Here is a 24301-nt window from a genome sequence, read left to right as displayed (position 1 = left end):
TAAGAAATGTTCCTGTCTTTAACACTCAGATGCCTATCTCCCAATGGGGTCCAAAACCCAAATAAATCTGTTTTACCCTGTATAAAGCTTATAAAGGGTAAACACATAAATTGTTTGCCCTCTATAACATGGATAGAGAGATATACACAGCTGTTTGCCCCGCCCCAGGTATTAATACATACTCTGGGTTAATTAATACAAGTGATTTTATTAAATACAGAAAGTAGGATTTAAGTTGTTCCAAGTAGTAACAGACAGAACAAAGTGAATTACCAAGTGAAATAAAATAAAACACGCAAATCTAAGCCTAATACAATAATGCAACTGAGTACAGATAAAAATCTCACGCTCAGATATGTTTCAATATATTTCTTTCACAGACTGGACGCCTTCCTAGTCTGGGCACAGTCCTTCCCCTGGTACAGCTCTTGTTCCAGATCAGGTGTAGCTAGGGGATTCCTCATGATGGCTGCTCCCTTTTCTTTGTTCCACCCACTTATATATCTTTTGCATAAGGCAGGAATACTTTGTCCATCTGGGTTCCCACCCCTCCTTCTCAATGGTGTTGTCAAGGTTCCTTCCCCACTCTGAACTCTAGGGTACAGATGTGGGGACCTGCATGAAAATCTCTAAGCTTAACTACCAGCTTAGATCTGCTTTTGCTGCCACCACTCAAATTATTTGGGAAACTCTGTCTACCTCCCCCCCCCCCGAATATTTCCCTCCCAAGTACTATAACCCTTCCCTGGGTAGCCTTGAAAGACTTCTCCACCAATTTCCTGGTGAACACCGGTCCAAACCCTTGGATTTTAAAACAAGGAGAAATTAACCATTCCCCCTCCTTTCCCCCACCAATTCCTGGTGAGTCCAGATCCAACCCCCTTGGATCTTAAATCAAGGAAAAATCAATCAGGTTCTTAAAAAGAAGGCTTTTAATTAAAGAAAGGTAAAAATCATCTCTGTAAAATCAGGATGGAAAATAACTTTACAGGGTAATCAGATTCAAAAAGCCCAGAGGAAACCCCTCTAGCCTTAGGTTCAAAGTTACAGCAAACAGAGGTAAACCCTCTAGCAAAAAGGAACATTTACAAGTTAAGAAAACGAAGATAAACCTAACACGCCTTGCCTGGCTGTTACTTACAAGTCTGAAATATGAGAGACTTGTTCAGAAAGATTTGGAGAGCATGGATTGATGTCCAGTCCCTCTTAGTTCCAAGAGCGAACAACCCCCAAAACAAAGAGCACAAACAAAAGCCTTCCCTCCATCAAGATTTGAAAGTATCTTGTCCCCTTCTTGGTCCTTTGGGTCAGGTGTCAGCCAGGTTACCTGAGCTTCTTAACCCTTTACAGGTAAAAGGATTTTGGAGTCTCTGGCCAGGAGGGATTTTATAGTATTGTACACAGGAGGGCTGTTACCCTTCCCTTTATAATTATGACAGGTGTAGAGCCAGAAATGCATGGCCCAGAGACTGCCTTCAGTCCATCATAGAATGCTTTAAAATTGTGTCTGTTGGCTGCGTCTTGAAGTTTGACTGCTTTACATGTCCACCAATCCTCTTTCATTTGCCGTAATACATTGGAAGTGTTAGGATATAGATGTTCAGGCCTGTCTGCAAAAGCCTATACTTTAAGAATTTAGGTGTATTCTTATCACTTAGCTAGTTATAGAGGTATAAAAGAAATGTAATTTGTAGAATGTTTTCTTGTTGCCCTTTATGTCTCTAGCTAGTTTGATCTTGTCTTGTGCCTTGGCCTTTCTAATTTTGCCCCTACAGACTTGTGTTATTTGTTTATATACATCCTTTGTCATTTTACCTAGTTTCCACTTTTTGTAGGGCACATTTTTTTTTATTTTTAAATCATTCTACATCTCCTGGTTCAGCCAGGGTGGTCTCCTGCCATACTTCCTATCTTTCCTATGCAATGAGATAGTTTGCTCTTGTGCCCTTAATAATGTCTTTTTGAAAAATGCCAACTGTCTTCAATTGTTTTTATTCCTAGACTTGCTTCCCATGGGATCTTACCTATCAACTCCCTGAGTTTGCTAAAGTCTGCCTCTTTGAAATCCATTATCTTTATTTTGCTGTTTCCCCTCCTACTATTCCTTAGAATCATGAATTCTATCATTTCATGATCACTGGACTCTTTCCAATTTTTCCACATCCTTCTTGTAGTGTGGGGCCCAAAACTGGACATAGTACCCCAGATGAGGCCTCACCAATGTCGAATAGAGGGGAATGATCACGTCCCTCGATCTGTTGGCAATGCCCCTACTTATACAGCCCAAAACACTGTTAGCCTTCTTGGCAACAAGGGGACACTGTTGACTCATATCCAGCTTCTCATCCACTGTAACCCCTAGGTCCTTTTCGAAACAAAGGAAATCCTAAGAGCGGTATAGGCCTTTACTAGATGGTCACACTTTTAATAATGATGCAAAAAGGGCAAAAATGTTCATTAAACCTTTCTGTGCTGTATGTGAAAGAAGCAGGATGCTGTACTCATGGACATGAGCTTCTTTGCAGTCCACTGGTAGCTATGGAGGAGGGAAAACAGCACCTACTAGGGATCAATATTTTTAAATCAGCAGCCCCAGATATCTCACACCCAGAGAGTCTTAAATGACCTGTCTGAGGAGATCTCTGCCCCACTGATGTTAATTTTTAATAAATATTGGAACACCAGGGATATCCCAGAAAACTGACAGAGTGCTAACATTATGTTGGTATTCAAAAAGGGATGATTTTGGTATTAACTGCATGTTAGCTAGACATCAGTCCTGGACATAAAAGTGTAAAAGTGGATAGGAGACTTAGTCAATAAAGAATTAAAGGGTAGGACTATAATTCATGCCTTTTTTAGGCAATAACAAGTTTGGGTGAAAAAGGGAACTGGGTAGATGGAATAGACTTAGACCATTGCAAGCTGTTATCCTAGTACCACATGACATTCAGAATAACAAACTAGCACTAGAGAGTATCACTAGAGCACTCATTAGATGGAGTGAGAACAGACTGATAGATTTCAGAAAGGAGATGTCCATGGGGAATCATCAGCCAACGTGGGTTTTGCTAAGGGTTAACAAAGGTCCGTAAGCATCTAACTCCCACTGATTTGGGCCTCCAGGGGCCTGGCTGATGGGCTAGAGAGAAGTGCCTATTTCCACCTGGGACTGTCAGCTGTGAGCCTTTCCTGGAGCGAAGGCCTAGACAGATCAGTGCTTTATCATGGGTGACATAAGAGCATACATAAGAATGGCCAAACTGGGTCAGACTGAAGGTCCATCTAGCCAAGTATCCTTTCTTCTGACAGTGGCCAACGCCAGGTGCTTCAGAGGGAATGAACATAACAGGTAATCATCAAGTCATCCATCCCCTGTCACCCATTCCCAGCTTCTGGCAAACAGAGGCTAGGGACACCATCCCTGCTCATACTGTTCGTAGATGGACCTATCCTCCATGAATGTATCTTGTTCTTTTTTGAACCCTGTTATAGTCTTGGTCTTCACTCCTCTGGCAAAGAGTTCCACAGATTGACTGTGCATTGTGTGAACAAATACTTCCTTTTGTTTGTTTTAAACCTGCTGCCTATTAATTTCATTTGGTGACCCTGAGTTCTTGTAGTATGAGAAGGAGTAAATAACACTTCCTTATTTACTTTCTCCACACCAGAAATGGAACCTCCCCAGAAGAGGGAACAGAGTGAAGAAGTGTTGGTCCAGCCCTTTAAAAACAGAGAGACTGGACGAGTCAGAAGAAGCTTGTGGAACTCCACCAGCGAGGGGTCTAGTGCTGGAGGTGCAGTTTCCCATCACCGCTTATTGGGTGCATCCCTCCAAGAAGGATTCAGACCATTTTAGTGCATCCCTCTGGACTCTCGCTGGACTCTTTGGTTGCAGGGCTCTGGCTGTAGCAGAGAGACAAACTCCTGCAGGAGAAGAATCCATGAGCTGCAGATGTGGGCATACCATAGATTTATATAGAGGCAATATGATATTTTCTGTCTTATTATCTATCCCTTTCTTAATTATTCCCAGCATTCAGTTCACTTTCTTGACTGCTGCTGCACATTGAGTGGATGTTTTCAGAGAACTATCCACAGTGACTCCAAGATCTCTTTCTTGAGTGGTAACAGCTAATTCAGACCCCATCATTTTATATGGATAGTTGGGATTATGTTTTCCAATGTGCATTACTTTGCATTTATCAACATTAAATTTCATCTGCCATTTTGTTGCCCAGTCACCCAGTTTTGTGAGATCCCTTTGTAGCTCTTCACAGTCTGCTTTGGACTTAACTATCTTGAGCAGTTTTGTATCAGATATGATTGAGGTCTATAAAATCATGACTGGTGTAGAGAAAGTAGATAAGGAAGTGTTGTTTACTACTTCTCATAAAACAAGAACTAGGGGTCACCAAATGAAATTAATAGGCAGCAGGTTTAAAACAAACAAAAGGAAGTATTTTTTCACACAATGCACAGTCAACCTGTGGAACTCCCTGCCAGAGGATGTTGTGAAGGCCAAGACCATAATAGGGTTAAAAAAAGAACTAGATAAATTCATAGAGGATAGGCCTATCAATGGCTATTAGTCAGGATGAGCATGAATGGTGTCCCCAGACTCTCTTTGCCAGAAGCTAGAAGTGAGCGATAGGGGTTGGATCACTTGATGTTTATCTGTTATATTCATTCCCTGTGGGGCACCGGGCACTGGCCACTGTCGGAAGACAGGATACTGGGCTAGATGGACATTTGGTCTCACCCTGTAGGGCCATTCTTATGTTCTTATGTTCTTATGCTCTTATGTATCATCTTCAAATTTTGCCACCTCACTGTTTACCCCTTTTCCCAGATCATTTATGAATATATTGAATAGACTGGTCCCAGGACAGACCCCTGGGGGACACCACTATTTACCTTTCTCCATTCTGAAAACTTATCATTTATTCCTACCCTTTGTTTACTATCTTTTAATCAGTTACTGATCCATGAGAGAACCTTCCCTCTTATCCCATGACATCTAATTTTGCTTAAGAGCCTATGTTGAGGGACCTTGTCAAACGCTTTCTGAAAAACTAAGTACACTATCTCCACTGGATCTCCCTGTTCACAGACTTCTTGACCCCCTTGAAGAATTCTAGTAGATTGGTGAGGCATGATTGCCCCTTACAAAAAACATATTGACTTTTCCCCAACAAATTATGTTCATCTATGTGTCTGACAATTTTGTTCTTTACTATAGTTTCAACCAGCTTGCCTGGTCCTGAAGTCAGGTTTACTGGCCTGTAATTGGCAGGATCACCTCTGGAGCCCTTTTTAAAAATTGGTGTCACATTAGCTATCCTCCAGTCATAGAATCATAGAACTATAGAATATAAGGGTTGGAAGAGACCCTAGGAGGTCATCTAGTCCAACCCCCTGCTCAAAACAGGACCAACACCAACTATATCATCCCAGCCAGGGCTTTGTCAAGCTGGGCCTTAAAACCCTCTAATGATGGAGAATCCACCACCTCCCTAGGTAACCCATTCCAGTGCTTCACCACACTCCTAGTGAAATAGTTTTTCCTAATATCCAACCTAGAATTCCCCCACTGCAACTTGAGACCATTGCTCCTTGTTCTGTCATCTGCCAGCACTCAGAACAGCCTAGCTCCATCCTCTTGGGAAACCCCCTTCAGGTAGTTGAAGGCTGCGATCAAATCCAACCTCACCCTTCTCTTCTGCAGACTAAATAACCCCAGTTCTCTCAGCCTCTGCTCATAAGTCATGTGCCCCAACCCCCTGATCATTTTCATTGCCCTCCGCTGGACTCTCTCCAATTTGTCCACATCACTTCTGTAGTGGGGAGACCAAAACTTGACGCAATACTCCAGGTGTGGCCTCACTAGTGTCGAAGAGAGGGGAATAATCACTTCCCTCGATCTGCTGGCAATGCTCCTACTTATACAGCCCAATATGCCATTGGCCTTTTTGGCAACAAGGGCACACTGCTGACTCATATCCGGCTTCTCGTCCACTCTAATCTCCAGGTCCCTTTCTGCAAACTGCTGCTTAGCCAGTTGGTCCCCAGCCTGTAGCAGTGGATGGGTTTCTTTCTTCCAAAGTGCAGGACTCTGCACTTGTCCTGTTGAACCTCATCAGATTTCTTTTGGCCCAATTCTCCAATTTGTCTAGGTTACTCTGGACCCTATCCCTACCCTGCAGCGTATCTACCTCTCCCCCCAGCTTAGTGTCATCTGCGAACTTGCTGAGGGTGCAATTAATCCCATCATCCAGATCATTGATGAAGATATTGAATAAAACTGGCCCCAGGACCGACCCTTGGGGCACTCCGCTTCATGCCGGCTGCTAACTAGACATTGAGCCGTTGATTACTAGCCATTGAATCCAACAATCTAGCCAGCTTTCTATCCACCTTATAGTCCATTCATCCAACCTAAACCTTTTTAACTTGCTGGCAAGAAGACAAAGAAGACAAAGCCTGAATTGAATTATAGTAAAGACATACATTCCCTCAAGTCATGCAATGTTTAAGAAAATTGCAGTTTTCTGCTGGTCTCCTTTCTCAGCAAAGCCAGCTTCTTCCATAGATATATCCTTCCTGAAGTCTGCTGCATTACCTGAGAGTTTCAACTCCCTGGTGGCTTTCAGGTGTTCCATCTCCAAGGTGGCTCCATTGTTTCTTTCCCACAGCCCTGTTTTCTCTGCCCTCTCCTCTGGTCTCCCCTCTGGTACCAGGGGTTCTCCTGGGAATTCATGAGAAGGAGGCTCAGTCTGCCTCGAAGGAGGGAGGCGTGATTAGAACTAAAGCAGGGTTACAAAAGCTAATGGAGAGGCACGCGCTCCCAGTTGTCTGTCTGTGCAGCCGCCACTCAATGGCCCGTTCTCGCTAGCCCCAATCTAGTTCCCCGAACATGTGATCTGCTCTTAAAGGCCCAGGACAGACTTCTCACAGCCAGGGCATGGCTGTGCATTTCCGCTGTCTCACACCCACCCAGCAGCCTATGTAACCACCCATTCTTAGTGCTGTTCCTCCCGCATCTCCCCACCTGCCCCCTTTCTGGTTTGTTACACACAGTAGCTGTGTCTTGTCTTAATTTGATTTCAAAGCTCCTTGGGGCACGGGCTGTTTCTCCCTCTGTGTTCGCAAAGGGCCCAGCACAAGGGGCCCTGAACTGGAGCGGAGCCTCTGGAGGCTTTCACAATAGAAATATTGATTATAAATTATAAACACAACAATCCAGCCAAATCAGGGACTAGACCCCCTTTGCCTTTAGAGACAGATGAAGGTCAAACCAGGCTTGCCAGCCACAGAGTGTTAGTAACTTGAATACAGGTGGACACGGGGCCCCAGTTCGGTTTGGAAAGTCTGACTCAGCCTGGAACAGTCGATTTCAACTCCACCTGGGAGGAAATGAACCGAGAGGGAGAGAACAAATCCAATGCAAACACTAATCCAGTCTCTATCCTGCCTATAGAGGCCCCCTTGTTCCCCAGCAGCTTTTTGGGGGGTGAGGCCTCTGTTCCCAGGACAGGCCGCCGGCTTCCCTCTATCCACAGGAACATTCTGTTGGTGTTGGTTTTAATAACTCTGTTCCCCTGAAGCGACCCCAGTGACTGTGATGCGTTGGCAGGTTTCTCAGTGGGAACGGAAGTGGAGTCCTGGAGTTCACACCCCACAGGAGCGGGGAGCTCACCCAGTCCAGCCAATTCTGACAACCTCAGATTCACCTTGAGAGGATGTCAAAGTCTCAGGTTCCCTCTTCCAGCCTTTCCTCTACATCCCACCAATGAACAGCCACTGCCAGAGCGGGAGTCCATTTCCCTCTTGGCATGACATAGAGACCGTGGTTACGGCAGGAAAGTCAGGACTCCTGGGTTCTGTCTGTCATCCTGACCCTCAATCTCTGTGAGACCGTGGCCAAGTCACCTCTCCCCGTGCCTCACTTTCCTATCTGTATAATGGGGATATGTTCATAGTGACTTTCCTTTGTTAGGTGTTTTGAAGACTCTTCAGTGAAAGGGGCTGCACAGTTTGATGATCGTTACAGATGAGAATTACAGATCTCTGATCCCTTAATGATAGTCCAGTATGGCTGTAGAAAGTGTTCGTATCTCCCCTAAGTCATCTATCTCCAGATCTGTCTGTCTACTACCTACCCATCCATCCTGGGCATTTACAGGGTTTCAGACCCTAGGGAGACCTAGGCACTACCCCTAGTTTTCTTCCTAATTAACTATAATATTTTAAATATACACAAATTATCAGAGCAGCCAATTCCTCTCTAACTCATCACAGAGCCCAAGAGTTCTCATCTCCCTTTGGGAAGGTCCCTTAATTACTGTTTACTTCTAAAGCCGGATAAATAGCACAGAAGCGCAGACAGGCCTGTCTCCAGCCTGTTTACATTCAGATGCCGCTCCTCCACTAGAGGCTGAGCGAACCCCACTGGGATTGCACAGAGCTATATTATAAAGAGTGCACACCCCTGTGTCGCTCTCAGCATGGGATGCTGCTGCAGATGCTGGGCTGAGAGAGGTGTGGGACACGGCTACCTGAGGGGGATTCCCAGGGAAGATGGTTCCATCTTAGAATCACAGGTACCCATCTGTTGCTGAGGAGCTCACCTGATCAACAAACCCAGTGCAATGTGGGTGTTTTGGAACAGAGAATAGGTCTGGGGTCCTTTCCGATCTGCACAGCTGTAAACACCCCAGGGCCCTTGCTAGAGGTGATGAATTTGCTCCAGTATCACTGTGCACTCCCTCCTGCTCCGGCTGATGGCCTCTAGCCCTGAGGTGGCTGCATTTCAGTGGCACAGGGGATCCTTTAGGATGATTTTGGATGATTTTAAGCAACTAACAAAATCATCCAAAGCCCAAGATTTAGTGGTGATGGGGGACTTCAACTATCCGGATATATGTTGGGAAAATAACACAGCAGGGCACAGACTATCCAACAAATTCTTGGACTGCATTGCAGACAACTTTTTATTTCAGAAGGTTGAAAAAGCTACTAGGGGGGAAGCTGTTCTAGACTTGATTTTAACAAATAGGGAGGAACTCGTTGAGAATTTGAAAGTAGAAGGCAGCCTGGGTGAAAGTGATCATGAAATCATAGAGTTTGCAATTCTAAGGAAGGGTAGAAGGGAGAACAGCAAAATAGAGACAATGGATTTCAGGAAGGCGGATTTTGGTAAGCTCAGAGAGCTGATAGGTAAGGTCCCATGGGAATCAAGACTGCGGGGAAAAACAACTGAGGAGAGTTGGCAGTTTTTCAAAGGGACACTATTAAGGGCCCAAAAGCAAGCTATTCCGCTGGTTAGGAAAGATAGAAAATGTGGCAAAAGACCACCTTGGCTTAACCACGAGATCTTGCATGATCTAAAAAATAAAAAGGAGTCATATAAAAAATGGAAACTAGGACAGATTACAAAGGATGAATATAGGCAAACAACACAGGAATGCAGGGGCAAGATTAGAAAGGCAAAGGCACAAAATGAGCTCAAACTAGCTACAGGAATAAAGGGAAACAAGAAGACTTTTTATCAATACATTAGAAGCAAGAGGAAGACCAAAGACAGGGTAGGCCCACTGCTTAGTGAAGAGGGAGAAACAGTAACAAGAAACTTGGAAATGGCAGAGATGCTTAATGACTTCTTTGTTTCGGTCTTCACCGAGAAGTCTGAAGGAATGCCTAACATAGTGAATGCTAATGGGAAGGGGGTAGGTTTAGCAGATAAAATAAAAAAGAACAAGTTAAAAATCACTTAGAAAAGTTAGATGCCTGCAAGTCACCAGGGCCTGATGAAATGCATCCTAGAATACTCAAGGAGCTAATAGAGGAGGTATCTGAGCCTCTAGCTATTATCTTTGGAAAATCATGGGAGACAGGAGAGATTCCAGAAGACTGGAAAAGGGCAAATATAGTGCCCATCTATAAAAAGGGAAATAAAAACAACCCAGGAAACTACAGACCAGTTAGTTTAACTTCTGTGCCAGGGAAGATAATGGAGCAAGTAATTAAGGAAATCATCTGCAAACACTTGGAAGGTGGTAAGGTGATAGGGAACAGCCAGCATGGATTTGTAAAGAACAAATCATGTCAAACCAATCTGATAGCTTTCTTTGATAGGATAACGAGTCTTGTGGATAAGGGTGAAGCTGTGGATGTGGTATACCTAGACTTTAGTAAGGCATTTGATACGGTCTCGCATGATATTCTTATCGATAAACTAGGCAAATACAATTTAGATGGGGCTACTATAAGGTGGGTGCATAAGTGGCTGGATAACCGTACTCAGAGAGTTGTTATTAATGGTTCTCAATCCTGCTGGAAAGGCATAACAAGTGGGGTTCCACAGGGTCTGTTTTGGGACCGGCTCTGTTCAATATCTTCATCAACGACTTAGATATTGGCATAGAAAGTACACTTATTAAGTTTGCGGATGATATCAAACTGGGAGGGATTGCAACTGCTTTGGAGGACAGGGTCATAATTCAAAATGATCTGGACAAATTGGAGAAATGGTCTGAGTTAAACAGGATGAAGTTTAACAAAGACAAATGCAAAGTGCTCCACTTAGGAAGAAAAAATCAGTTTCACACATACAGAATGGGAAGAGACTGTCTAGGAAGGAGTACGGCAGAAAGGGATCTAGGGGTTATAGTGGACCACAAGCTAAATATGAGTCAACAGTGTGATGCTGTTGCAAAAAAAGCAAACATGATTCTGGGATGTATTAACAGGTGTGTTGTGAGCAAGACACGAGAAGTCATTCTTCCGCTCTACTCTGCTCTGGTTAGGCCTCAGCTGGAGTGTTGTGTCCAGTTCTGGGCACCGCATTTCAAGAAAGATGTGGAGAAATTGGAAAGGGTCCAGAGAAGAGCAACAAGAATGATTAAAGGTCTTGAGAACATGACCTATGAAGGAAGGCTGAAAGAATTGGGTTTGTTTAGTTTGGAAAAGAGAAGACTGAGAGGGGACATGATAGCAGTTTTCAGGTATCTAAAAGGGTGTCATAAGGAGGAGGGAGAAAACTTGTTCACCTTAGCCTCTAAGGATAGAACAAGAAGCAATGGGCTTAAACTGCAGCAAGGGAGGTTTAGGTTGGACATTTGGAAAAAGTTCCTAACTGTCAGGGTGGTTAAACACTGGACTAAATTGCCTAGGGAGGTTGTGGAATCTCCATCTCTGGAGATATTTAAGAGTAGGTTAGATAAATGTCTATCAGGGATGGTCTAGACAGTATTTGGTCCTGCCATGCGGGCAGGGGACTGGACTCAATGACCTCTCGAGGTCCCTTCCGGTCCTAGAATCTATGAATCTATGAAAGGTGTCAGTAGATGCATAATACAAGGCCAAATTCTGAGGCCATGGTCTGTGATTTGCTCAGGCCCCATTGAGGAAAACTCCCATTGAAGTAAAGATCAATAAAAGACCTCAGGATCCAGCTGTGTGTTAATGCACAGACATTGTCACCTCCTGCTCTTGCATTTCATGGCTCTGACTGTTAACGGGGGATGTTACCTGACTTTTATCTGCTTGGATAGCATGGAGGTGCTAGGGCACCTCACTAGAACAATTCTAAGAATTTTTCAACATGGGCAAAAAATCTTTTCTCCTAGCTTCATTCAAAATTTGGCTGAATTGTTTCACAAAACAGCCAGAAGCAGACACCCAGCGTGGGATATTTCAGTCCAAACGGTTAAAATTTGGCCAAGTTATAAGAAACTGAAAATCAGGTGTTCTAATTGAAGGTGACAGACAAACTTAACTAACTGTGGTGCTACCAGCACCACCTACAATGGCCAATCCATTTGTGAATCCCATTCAGCTAAACTCTTCTCCAATAATGTCAGTGTCAAGGAATTCCACAGGCCAAATATGGCATATGTAAACAATTTTCTTTTCTCAGCATTATATGTTCAGATTTTTAATGTAATTGAATATTCCCTTGTTCATGTGTTGTGAGACAGAGTAAATATAAATGTCTGATCTTTATCTTTTCTTTATAAACGGATTCATTGGGTTCAATGTCAGAAGGCACCATTCAATCATCCTGTCTGACATCCTGTACAACACAGGCCATAAACTTATACTCAATTATCCCTATGTTAAGCTCAATAACTTGTGTCTGACTAAGGCCTGGTCTACACTAGGATTTTACATTGTAGAATCATAGAGCCGCAGGGTGAGAAGGGACCACAAGGGTCAGCTAGTCTCACTCCCTGCCATGATGCAGGATTTGTTGCATCAAAACCATCCCAGACAGATAAGTATCCAGCCTCCTTTGGAAAACCTCCAGCAAAGGAGCTTCCACGATCTCCTGAGGAGTCTGTTCCATTGTCCTCCTGTTCTTACAGTTAGGAAGTTTTTTCCTGAAATGTCATCTAAATCTGCTGTGCTGTAGTTGGAACCCACTGACTTTTGTCTCGCCCACTGTGGTGAGACAGAACAACTTTTCTCCATCTTTTTATGTCAGCCTTTCAAATAGTTGAAGATCACGGTCATGTCCCCCCTCAATCTCCTCCTTTCCAAGCTAAACATATCCAGTTCCTTCACCCTTTGCTCATTTGGTTTGTATTCCATCCCTTGGAGACTCTTCGTCACAACTCTGGATCTTTTTTAGTTTCTCAACATCTTTCCTTTACATGGTGACCCAAACTGGACACAATGCTCCAGCTGAGGCCTAACCAGCACTGAGTAGGGGAATACTATCACCTCTGGTGACTTGCATGCTCTGCCTTTGTTAATGCAACCCACAACTACATTTTCTTCCTCTGCAATAGCAAAACATCCACACCCCTGACAGATGTCGCTGTATCAACCTAACCCCGGTGTAGACAGCATGAGGTCGATGGAAGAATTCTTCTATCGACCTAGTTACCACCTCTTGGGGAGGTGAGATACCTACATGGATGGGAGAACCCCTGCCGTCGGTGTAAGTCGTGTCTACACTGAAGCGCTATGGCAGTGCTGCTGTGGCGTTCTGAGTGTAGACAAGCCCTCAAGCAGATCTTCCAGAAAAGCATCCACCACTTCCCTTCGCAGTTTGTTCCAAAGGTTAATCATCCTCAGTGCTAAATATTTGGCCCTTATTTCCAGCTGGAATTTGTCTGGTTTCAGCTTCCAGCCATTGGGTCTTGCTCTGCCTTTCTCCGCTTTACCAATGGTTTTCAGTCCATGAAAGTCTCCGCTTGATCGTCTTTTGATAAGTTAAATATACGATGCCCTTTAAATCTCTCAATGTCCGCTATTTTCTCCAGCCTCCAATCATTTTAGTGGCTCTTTTCTGCACCCTTTTCGATTTTTCAACAGCCTTTTTGAAATGTGGACCCCAGAGCTGGACTCAGTTGGTTTCACCAATGCCATGTGCAGAGATAAAATCCTTCCCCTGCTCCAACTCACCACTCCCCTGTTTATGCATCCAAGAATCACATCAGCCCTTTTGGCCACAGCATCGCATTGGGAGTTAACAATGAGTTGGGTGTCCACAGTGACCCCTAAACCCTTTTCAGGGTCCGTGCATTCCATAATACAGTGCCCTAGTCTGTGGGTCGGGCCTGCATTGCCTGTTCCGAGGGAATCACTTTTCATGTGACTGTATTAAAACAGTTTGTTTGTATAGCCCCTGCTCACCAAATGCTCCAGATCAATCAGTATTGCCTGCCCTGGCCTCCTCATTGTAACCACTCTGCCAATCTTTGGGTAGTACGCAAATTTTATTTGCAATGATTTTCTATTTCCTTCCAGATCATTGATGAAAATATTCAATAACATCGGGCCTAGAACTGATCCCCGCACTACCCTGCTAGAAACACTCCCATTCAACCCCAGGCTTTCTGAGACCTGTCAGTTAGCTAGTTTTTAATCCACTTTCAAAATGCTCTACTGATATTGTACTGTTCATTTTTTATCTGAATGTTTTCCCTACTAAATCAAATGTCTCACAGAAATTGAAGTTTATTGCATCTGCATAGTACCCTTGACCAGCCAAATGTGCACTAGATTTCACTTTATTTTTTTCATACTTTTCATTTAACACAGAGCTGTCCTGTATTTATCCCCCCCCCCCTTTTTTTTTGGCTCTGCTTCTGAATGAGATGTGTGGTTGATCGGTCAGTTTGTAACTCTAGTGTTTGTAAATCTAAGGTTCTGTGTAGATGCTGTTTAACATTCTCCTTGGCAGCTAATGAATTGGAGACTATTTCATCACCTCATGTGATACGAGTACCCCATACTGCTTCTTTCTAAAGGCAGAACAAAACTATTTCTTCAACACATCTACGTTTTCTGCAACATTAACAAGTTTCCTTTCTCCCTCTAGGAATTGGCCTAAACCTTTTCAAGGTCCTTTTTGTTATCCTTAGCCCAGCAAAACATGGATTTTCCCCTAATGTCTTTGACATCCCTTATCAATTTTCATAACTTCCAATTTGTATTGCTTGCTATCTATTTTCCCTTTCCCCCCATTTGTATATATTGCTTTTTCCCACATAATTGCTGCCTTCACTTTGCCATTGAAAGGGGTTTTTAGCCAAAGTTCTCCACTTCCTTGAGTGTGGAATCGTGACTTTTTAGCTATCCAATAAACTCTTCTTAAAGAATTCCCAAGTTTCACTCCCATATTTATGTCTAATATTTTCCTCCCAATCTGTTTTCTTGATAATTTTTTTCAGTTTTGGGGAATTAGCCCTTTTGAAGCCTAAGTATCTATAGATATTACTGGTTGGGAACTGTTCTCTTTTTTTCCAGTTGAATGAAATCAGTTCTATTCTTTATATTCCTCTCCTTTATTATCTGCCCCCCTTCTTTGTCTCTTCTCTAAATTAAACAGTCCCAGACTTTTCAGTTTGCCCGCATATGACAGCCTTCCCCATTCTCAGATCCTCTCAGAAATCCTCTTTATAATGCTGTATGTTTTTTAGAGACTGGATGACCAAAACTGAACACATATCCAGAGCAGGTTTTCTGCATCCCATTTCTTAGGCATCCAAACATTGTACTTGATTTGGCCACTATTGCAAATGAGCATGTGCTTTGTTGACCTGCTATCAATGACGTCCGGGTCTTTTCCCTGATTTGTGTTCTAGTTGGGATGTTTCTCTGTGGCACATGTCTTGGCAAAGGTTTTTTTTTTTTTTTACACTCTCAGATTTTGAGCAGCTGGGTGAATGGGGAACTCTCTACTGCATGGACTCCCTAGCCTGGCTTTCATTGCATTAAGGAACAATGATGGATAACCAGTATCCACACACGTGTTTCTTGCTGGTGCCTATTAAGGTTTCCCACACTACGACATGTGGGAATTGTTGATGCATGGAGCACCATCAAATATAGAATTTGCATTAGTAGGGTCAGTTGTTCATAATTCATTTATCTGAATAATGAAAATGTCATTTCTCAGTGTGAGTACAGCCTCCAGTAGTGCATGTAGTGTCTCATTTTAACATTGTCTCTCCATCCAGGCATTTGTATTGTGACCATCACCCCAGAGCCTGGGCACATACAGGAAATCAGGGGAAAGTACGGTACATACAGGAGACACCGTTCTGCCTCAGAGTTGGACACCTTCTCCCCTACTCCATGTCTGATTCCAACACAACCGACTTCACCAACCCCTCCACCTTCATCCTGCTGGGCATTCCTGGCCTGGAGGTGGCCCATGTCTGGATCTCCATCCCTTTCTGCACAATGTATGCCATAGCCATCTTGGGGAACTTCACCATGCTGGTCATTGTGAAGAGGGAGAAGATCCTACATGAGCCCATGTACTATTTCCTCTGCATGCTGGCCATCAGCGACCTGGTCCTGTCTACATCCACCGTGCCCAAAATGCTGAGCATTTTCTGGTTCAATTCCAGGGAAATCGAGTTCAGTGCCTGCCTCACCCAGATGTACTTCATTGCCTGCTCCTTAGTGATGGACTCTGGGTTCCTTGTGGCCATGGCTTTGGATCGCTACGTGGCCATCTGTGATCCCCTGAGACATTCCACCAGCCTGACACACCCTGTGGTGGCTAAGATTGGCCTGGCTGTGGTGCTGCGCGGCGGCATGCTCATACTGCCATATCCCTTTCTGGCGAGGCAATGGCCATATTGTAGAACCAACATCATCCCCCACTCGTACTGCGAACACATGGCTGTGGTGAAGCTGGCCTGCGCCGACATCCGTGTCAGTAGTTACTACAGCCTCTCTGTGGCATTCTTGGTGATGGGTCTGGATGTATTTTTTATTGCCATGTCCTATATCCAGATCCTCAGGGCCATCTTCAGACTCCCCACAAAGGACTCCCGGCTCAAGACTTTTGGGACCTGCGGCTCCCACCTCTGTGTCATTTTAGCCTCTTACATCCCAGTTCTCTTCTCTGTCCTTATGCACCGGTTTGGCCACAATGTGGCTGTACATTTCCACATTCTGATAGCTAACGCCTACCTGCTCGTGCCCCCCATGCTACATCCCATCATCTACGGGGTGAGGACCAAACAGATCCGGGACAGGCTGCTCCGGCTACTTACTCATAAAGGGACCTAAAGTTTTCTCCTGATGCTCTGGCTCTGAGACCGAGCTCTGTGCAGAGCTGACTAGTGACATGGTGCTGGGCCGTCATCCCTGAATCACTTCCTGGACAGTCAAAAAGACATTAAATCCTTTCCTGACCTTACTGTGCTGGGTCAACATGACAAACTGGGGAATAGGTCTATGACAATTCAGTGGGTTGCCACCTCTCTAATTGCTGGTATCTGGACCCCGAAACCCCACTCCTTGCCCCACCTCTTCTGCCAAGGCTCCGACCCTGCTTTACCTCTTCCCCCGCAAGGCCCCGCACCTGTTCTTGCTTCTTTATTCTCCTCCCCCTGTCACTTGCTGGAACATTTCCACCTCCCTCCCCCCATCCGAGCTACAAGGGAGACATTTCAGATTTTGGTTGGGGTGGCAACTTTAACCATGATTCCAAGGGCTACTTAGGGTCTTGAAAACTCTAGCTTTGTGGCAGATAACTTAGCCATTAGCTGACAGGAGCCCTGTGTCTAATTCTGATATAAAAGAAATAAAATAAAATAAATATTAGACCCACTCAGTTCTAATACTAACATGTTCTGACATCTTGTGCCAAGTCACTTAAGGGCCACTGGTTAGGTTTAAAATATTAATGTATATTCTTACTTTGTTACTAACTCTGCAGAGAGAGAGACCCCATTAGGACTTCTGGGTTCTATCTCAGCTCTGGGAGGGGAGTGGGGTCTAATGCATTACAGCGAGGGGGGGGCAGATACATCTGGGGTCTCTATAAGAACATCAGAATGGACATACAGGGTCAGACGAATGGTTCATCTAGCCCAGTATTCTGTCTTCCAGACAGTGGCCAATGCCAGGTGCTCCAGACTGAACGAACAGAACAGGTAATCATCAAGTGATTCATACCCTCTTTCCCACTCCCAGCTTCTGGCAAACAGAGGCTAGGGACACCATCCCTGCCCATCCTGGATAATAGCCATTGATTGAGCTATCCTCCATGAACTTATCCAGTTCTTATTAGAACCGTGTTATAGTTTTGGTCTTCACAACTTCCCTGGCAAAGAGTTCCACAGGTTGACTGTGAAGAAATACTTCCTTTTGTTTGTTTTAAATCTGCTGCCGACGAATTCTATGGGGTGACCCCTAGTTCATGTGTTATGAAAACGAGTAAATAACACTTCTTTGTTTACTTTCTCCACACCAGTCATGATTTTATAGACCTCTATCATATCCCCCCCAGTTATCTCTTTTCCAAGCTGAAAAGTCCCAGTCTTATTAATCTCTCCTCATATGAAGCTGTTCCAAACCCCTAATCATTTCTGTTGCCCTTCTCTGTACCTTTTCCATTTCTAATATATCTTTTTTGAGATGGGGCGACCACATCTGAACACGGTATTGAAGATGTGGGTATACCATTGATTCATATAGAGGCAATATGATATTTCCTGTCTTCTTATCTATCCCTTTCCTTATGATTCTCAACATTCTGTTCATTTGTCTGATTGCCACTGCACATTGAGCAGATGTTTTAACCCTATTAACTCACATTAGATTGTATGAACTGTGAGTATCCTTATATCTTTGGGCTTTTCCTGAGCTCTTTGCTCATCCTCCTTGTACTAAGGGGCAGGAGGCTGGGATGGAGGCATCTGTCTATAAATAGGCTGGTCATTAATAACTATCAGCCCTACCAAGATCTTGCCTGGACAGAAGAAGGGAGTAAATGCATTCTAGATAAAACCAGTTTTCTCCAGCTTCTCTGTGGACTGGTGGGCGTGGAAGGAATGGAACCTCCCAGAAGAGGGAACACAGAGAGAAAGTGTTAGTCCACAGAGACTAGATGTGCCAGAAGAAGATGGGGCAGGAGAGACGCAAAAGGGTGGCAGACAGGGCTCTTCCTTTGCAGGGCTGTGGCTGCAGCAGAGAGACAGACTCAAGGTGGAGGAGAAGCCATGAGTTGCAGGAGGTGGCCCCTAGATACCCTGGAGGGCTCTGACCAAATCCCAATGTATGTTCCAGGATGGTGAGGACAAATTAATGCACATAGGAAAACAATCCCAACTATACATATGAAATAATGGTGTCTAAATTAGCTGTTACCACTCAAGAAAGACACCTTGGAGTCATTGTGGATAGTTCTCTGAAAACATCCACTCAATGTGCAGTGGCAGTCAAAAAAGATTCAGAACCCCTGGAGAGACCCAGTGCAGTTCTGGCCAGAAGAACTCCAGAGCTATCCTCTGGATCTGGGCCAGGATCCCTGGGGCTGGGCTCAGGGTGTTGAGCCGGTGCCAGAGCATGGGAAAGGCACCGGAGCAGTCCTGTCCATCTCCACAGCCACTCACCCACCCTGGCCTCCAAATCCTACCAGAGAAGGATGCTTGGCTGTGATGTTATTGACATGAACTGGGACCATATAGGTCCTATAGTTGCACCAAATCTTGTACAAAGAGATCAGGTAAGCTGTCTATGGAAAGGTTGTAATTTGCTGGTTATGATTATGCTGTCTGTATGTGTGCTGTGATTTTCCACAGTAAGAACAAAGGGGTTTCCTTCCACATGGCAGAGGGTATAAAAGGCCCTGGAAACGCCTCCATTTTGTCTTCAATCCTGCTTCTAACCTCTGGAGGAACTGTGCTTGAAACTGAAGCTCTGAACAAAGGACTGAACGACCCATCCAAGCTGGGAGGTTTGTACTCCAGAGACTTGATTGGTTTGAATCAGCAGTAATCCCATCAAGCCTGAAACAAGCCTGAACTAAGAACTGTCCAATTGTTGTATGTATTTGATTCCATTTAACCAATTTAACTCTAATCCATATTTCTTCCTTTTTATGAATGAACCCTTAGATTTTAGATTCTATAGGATTGGCAACAGCGTGATTTGTGGGTAAGATCTGACTGGTATATTTTCCTGGGTCTGGAGCTTGGTCTTTTGGGATTGGGAGAACCTTTTTTCTTTTACTGGGGTAATGGTTTTCATAATCATTCATCCCCATAACGAGTGGCACTGGTGGTGATACTGGGAAACTGGAGTGTCTGAGGAAATTGCTTGTATGACTTCTGATTAGCCAGTGGGGTGAGACCGAAGTCTTCTCTGTTTGGCTGGTTTGGTGTGCCTCAGTAGTGAAGGAACCCCAGCCTTGGCCTGTGACTGCCCTGCTCTAAGCAATTTGTCCTGAATTGATACTCTCAGTAGTGTCCTGCCAAAGGCCGCTTTATTACAGTGGCGGAAAGGTAAATGCTGAGATAGAGCAGTGGACCCGCTTCAAGTGCGCGTGGGTGGGAGGGAGCTCGTCTGCCACTTGTCCCCAACCATCAGGCCAGAGCTCTTGACCCAGTTGACCCAGGCGGAGGAGGCTGCTGAGTAGATCGCCTGACAGGCCTCCCTCTGCACCAGGTTGCCCAGGTTCTGGACCAAGAGGAGCACGTCATCGGCGTATGCTGACAGGACCAGACACAACTCTGGCTCATGGAGCACCAACCCTGTCAATCTCTGGTGGAGGAGACAGAGGAAGGTCTCGATTGCCCGAGTATACAGCTGGCCCGACAGCAGATGCCCCTGACATACCCCTGGTCCGAAGCTGACCGGTTCGGTCACAGTCCAGTGGAGCCCGACCAAGCACTCCATGGAGGCGTACAGCACCTAGAGAAAACCCACAAACTGAGGCCAGAAGACTAACACCCACAGAGTGTCCTTGAGATACCCGTGGTCCATCCTGTCAAATGGCTTCTTCTGGTCCGGGGACAGGAGGGCGAATGACAGACCATCCCTTCACCCTATCAAAGATGGTGCAGTTCGGCACGGTGTAAGTCCGGTCGGGATGGACCACGTCCGCAGCATGGACCCCAGCCACAGTGAGATGGCCTTTGGTATGACCTTGTAGTTCATTCTGAGGAGCGAGTTGGGACTCCTCCTTGTTTTTGTAGATACAGACTAAAACGGCTACCCCTCTGATACTTGTCACCAGCTATCTTTGTTTCTAATGATCGAATCGCCCATTAGTAATACCTGTCTCTTCCCAATAGCTGGAGTTCCCTCCCCTGGAGATATATCCTCAGTGCGAGAGGATACCACAACATCATCTGGAAGGAGGGTCCCAACTATGGGATCATTTCCCTCTGCTCCAGTTGGATGTTCTCCTTCCCTGGGACTTTCATCCTCCTCAACAGCACAGAGGCTGTCAGACCGTGGATTATTTTGCCCCATAACCCTGGGTTCACCCTAGCTAAAGATCCAGCTATTGAGGAGGCTTTCTGTCTCTAGGTGGATTACGGCAGACTTCTGGTGTTGTTGCACCCGAGAGTGTCTTGGGCACAGACCTGACAATGGGCTTAGGGTTCGTAGTGCAAACAGGTGAGGATGTGGTATCAACTCATTCCAAGCAGGAGTGTATCTCTGCCGCCGGCAGTAATGGATGGGGAAAGTCAGGAACAGGAGATTCTTGATTTGGTGTCTCGCCGGAGGTGGTGAAGTCAGGCAACTCAACTGAAGATGTGTCCTGAGGACTGGTATGACCTGGCAACAGCTGATCTACATATCACTGCTAGGTGAGATCCTCTGCAGTCCCTACAGAGTAGGAAACAGGTCCTGTTTGAGTGATGACAGTGGTAGGGACCCATTTAGCCCCAGAAGCATAATTCTGAGCCAAAACCAGCTGTTCCGGGATAAAGGTTCAGTCTTTTGCTCTGGGTGCCCGCCTGATTACTTGATCTTGCTGCTGACATTGCACAATTTGTCAGGGTTCAGAAGGTTTCAGCAGATCAAAGCAAGTCTTCCCATCATTAGAAACGCTGGGGATGACTTGGTCGTAGCATGAGGTGTGTTTCTGTAGGATACTAAGAAGGTGTCATAGAATCATAGAATATCAGGGTTCAAAGAGAACTCAGGAGGTCATCTAGTCCAACCCCCTCCTCAAGGCAGGAGCAACACCAACTAAATCATCCCAGCCAGGGCTTTGTCAAGCTGGGCTTTAAAAACCTCTAAGGATGGAGATTCCACCACCTCCCTAGGGAACCCATTCCAGTGCTTCACCATCCTCCTAGTGATATAGTGTTTCCTAATATCCAACCTAGACCTCCCCCACTGCAACTTGAGACCATTACTCCTTGTTCTGTCATCTGACACCACTGAGAACAGCTGAGCTCCATCCTCTTTGGACCCCCCCTTCAGGTAGTCTGTCCTCTCCTCTGGTCTCCCATCTGGTACCAGGGGTTGTCTTGTGAATTCATGAGAAAGAGGCTCAGTCTGCACTCTAAGAAGGGACGCGTGATTAGAACTGAAGCAGAGTTACAAAAGCTAATGGAGAGCCACGCGCTTCCAGCTGTGTGTCTGGTGCAGCCACCACTCAATGGCCTGTTCTGGCTAGCCCCAGTCTTGTTCCCTTGAATGTGAGCTCTGCTCTTAAAGGCCCAGGACATGCTTCTAACAGCCAGGGCAGGACTGTGCATTTCAACTGTCTCATACCACCCAGCAGCCTATATAGTCACCCATTCTTAGTGCTGTTACTCCCCTGTCTCCCCACCTGCCCCCTTTCTGGTTTGTTATACACAGTAGCTGTGTCTTGTCTGAATTCAATTTTTAAACTCCTTGGGGCAGGGGCTGTTGCTCCTTCTGTGTGTGTGAAGGGCCCAGCACAAGGGGCCCTGAACTGGAGTGGGATCGCTGAAGGCTTCCAAAATATAAATAGTGATCATAAATAATAAACACAAAAATACGTCCAAATCAGGGCCTAGCCCCTTTATCTATAGCTTGCCAGCTATAGAGTGTTAGTAAATTGAATACAGGTGGACACGGGGCCCCTGTTCAGTTCAGACAGGAGAATTTGTTGAATCTCATCCCAGTGCTTAAAATCCCAGGTGCTCCACACTGGAGAAATATCCCAATTAGGCAGATGAGCAGGCAGAGAGTTCTGCTGTGGGAATCCAAGTGCCCTCCAATCAGGGCAGTCCTGGAAAGGCTGACTCAGCCTGGAACATTAGATTTCAATTCCACCTGGGAGAGGTTGGGAGGAAATGAACCAAGAGGGAAAGAACAAATACAATGCAAACACTAATACAGTCTCTATCCTGCCTATAGGGCCCCCCTTGTTCCAGAGGAGCTGTGGGGGGAGGGCAAGGCCTTTGTCCCCAGGTCAGGCCCCTGGCTGCCCTCTATCCACAGGAACATTCTGTTGGTGTTGCTTTTACTGAGATTGTTCCCCCCAAGTGACCCCAGTGACTGTGATGCGTTGGCAGGTTTCTGAGTGGGAACGGAAGTGGAGTCCCGGAGTTCACATCTCACAGGAGCGGGGAGCTCACAACCTCCAGCTAGTTTGGAAAACATCACATTCACCTTGAGAGGATGGTGAAGGCTCAGGCTCCCTTTTCCAGCCTTTCCTCTACATCCCACCAATGAACAGCCCCTGTCAGAGCTGGAGTCCATTTCCCTCTTGGTGTGACATAGAGACTGTGGTCATGAAAGGGAAGTCAGGATGTGACGGGGCATTCCATATGCTTTATGAAAATATGCTGATGAATATGACATAACTGGAATATGCTTTATGCGAAATACCTCAAGTAAGATATCACTGGAAAAGTTATAATCTACTGAATATGATTTTCCCATTTGCATGCATGTATAATCTTTGTAGGTCAAGTTAGGAGTTTGGGGTATAAGCCTGTGTTATTAATGCTAAGTGAGGGCCATTAATGGTACTTCAGAATCTTAATGGCCCATTAGCAAGAAAACAATGAACTGTAAATGGACTTGTTTTTCCTGTCAGTCTGTGGGAATGGGCTATCAGGCGTCTTGCAGAGACATGTGACCATGCCACCTGATACTGGAATCCATCTTAAACCATGTACTTTTCCATGAAGAGGGGGGAGGTGGTCAAACTGAAACAAAGGACTCCCGCCTTATGCAAATCCTATTTAAAGGTGAGGAGTGAGGTCATCCATGTTGTCAGTGCTCCTCTGGGACACCACCCAAGATGACTGCTGGAAACATCTAAGGCTGAAAAGGAGGAACGACTGGACCCATACTGGAAAGGCTGGTCTAGATGGTGCTGGTCCTACCATGAGTGCGGGGGACTGGACCTGATGACCTCTCAAGGTCCCTTCCAGTTCTATGATTCTATGATTCTGTGCAGAGATTATAATTAGAACAACATCTAGGGTGAGAACTTATTATTTGTAACCAGCTTTTAGTGACTAGTTTTGTTTGTGCGTTCTGTCTATTTCTGCTTAGTAACCTGATTTGTTCTGCCTGCTATCTCTTACGACCACTTAAATCCTACTTTTTATACTTAATAAATTCACTTTTGTTTATTAACAAACCCGGTGTAAATATTTGTTACCGGTGGGGGAGGCAAAGCAGTTATGCATATCTCTCTTAACTTTGAGAAAGGGTGAACAAAGGGTGAACAGGTTCAGGTCCTGTTGAGGTTGTGCATTTGGATGCTGAGGCAAGTGCCTTTAAATGAGCTTTCCCAGAGCTGAGCTGATCTCATCGTCTGTATCCTGCAGAGGGGTGTGGCCCTATCTCTGTGCCTGTGCTGGTGGAGGCCTGGAGGGCTTGGCTTTTCAAGTCAGAGGCAAGGGGTGCCCATGCTGGCAGAAAGGTAGGCTCAGTGGTATCTCAGCACATCAAGTGACAGTCCCCAAGGGGGTCCCAGCGATGGAACGAGTCACACAGGACTCCTGGGTTCTGTTGGTCATCCTGCCACTCAATCTCTGTGTGACTTTGGCCAAGTCACCTCTCCCTGTGCTTCAGGTTGCCTATCTGTATAATGGGGATA

At 45.3% G+C, this 24301-nt stretch overlaps 1 protein-coding gene across 1 annotated transcript; it reads left to right on the top strand.

Moving 5' to 3' along the window:
• The first annotated feature begins 15591 nt into the window (after positions 1-15591).
• LOC135885837 (olfactory receptor 52B2-like) lies at positions 15592-16539 on the top strand. Its single transcript, XM_065413743.1, has one exon. It carries the CDS (start codon positions 15592-15594, stop codon positions 16537-16539), a length of 948 nt encoding a protein of 315 aa, XP_065269815.1.
• Positions 16540-24301: the final 7762 nt, after the last annotated feature.

This window comes from Emys orbicularis, chromosome 1, assembly GCF_028017835.1.
Source record: "Emys orbicularis isolate rEmyOrb1 chromosome 1, rEmyOrb1.hap1, whole genome shotgun sequence".
Lineage (NCBI taxonomy): Eukaryota > Metazoa > Chordata > Testudines > Emydidae > Emys > Emys orbicularis.
The sequence above is the reverse complement of the archived record's forward strand: the minus strand, read 5'-3'. Positions and strand labels throughout refer to the sequence as shown.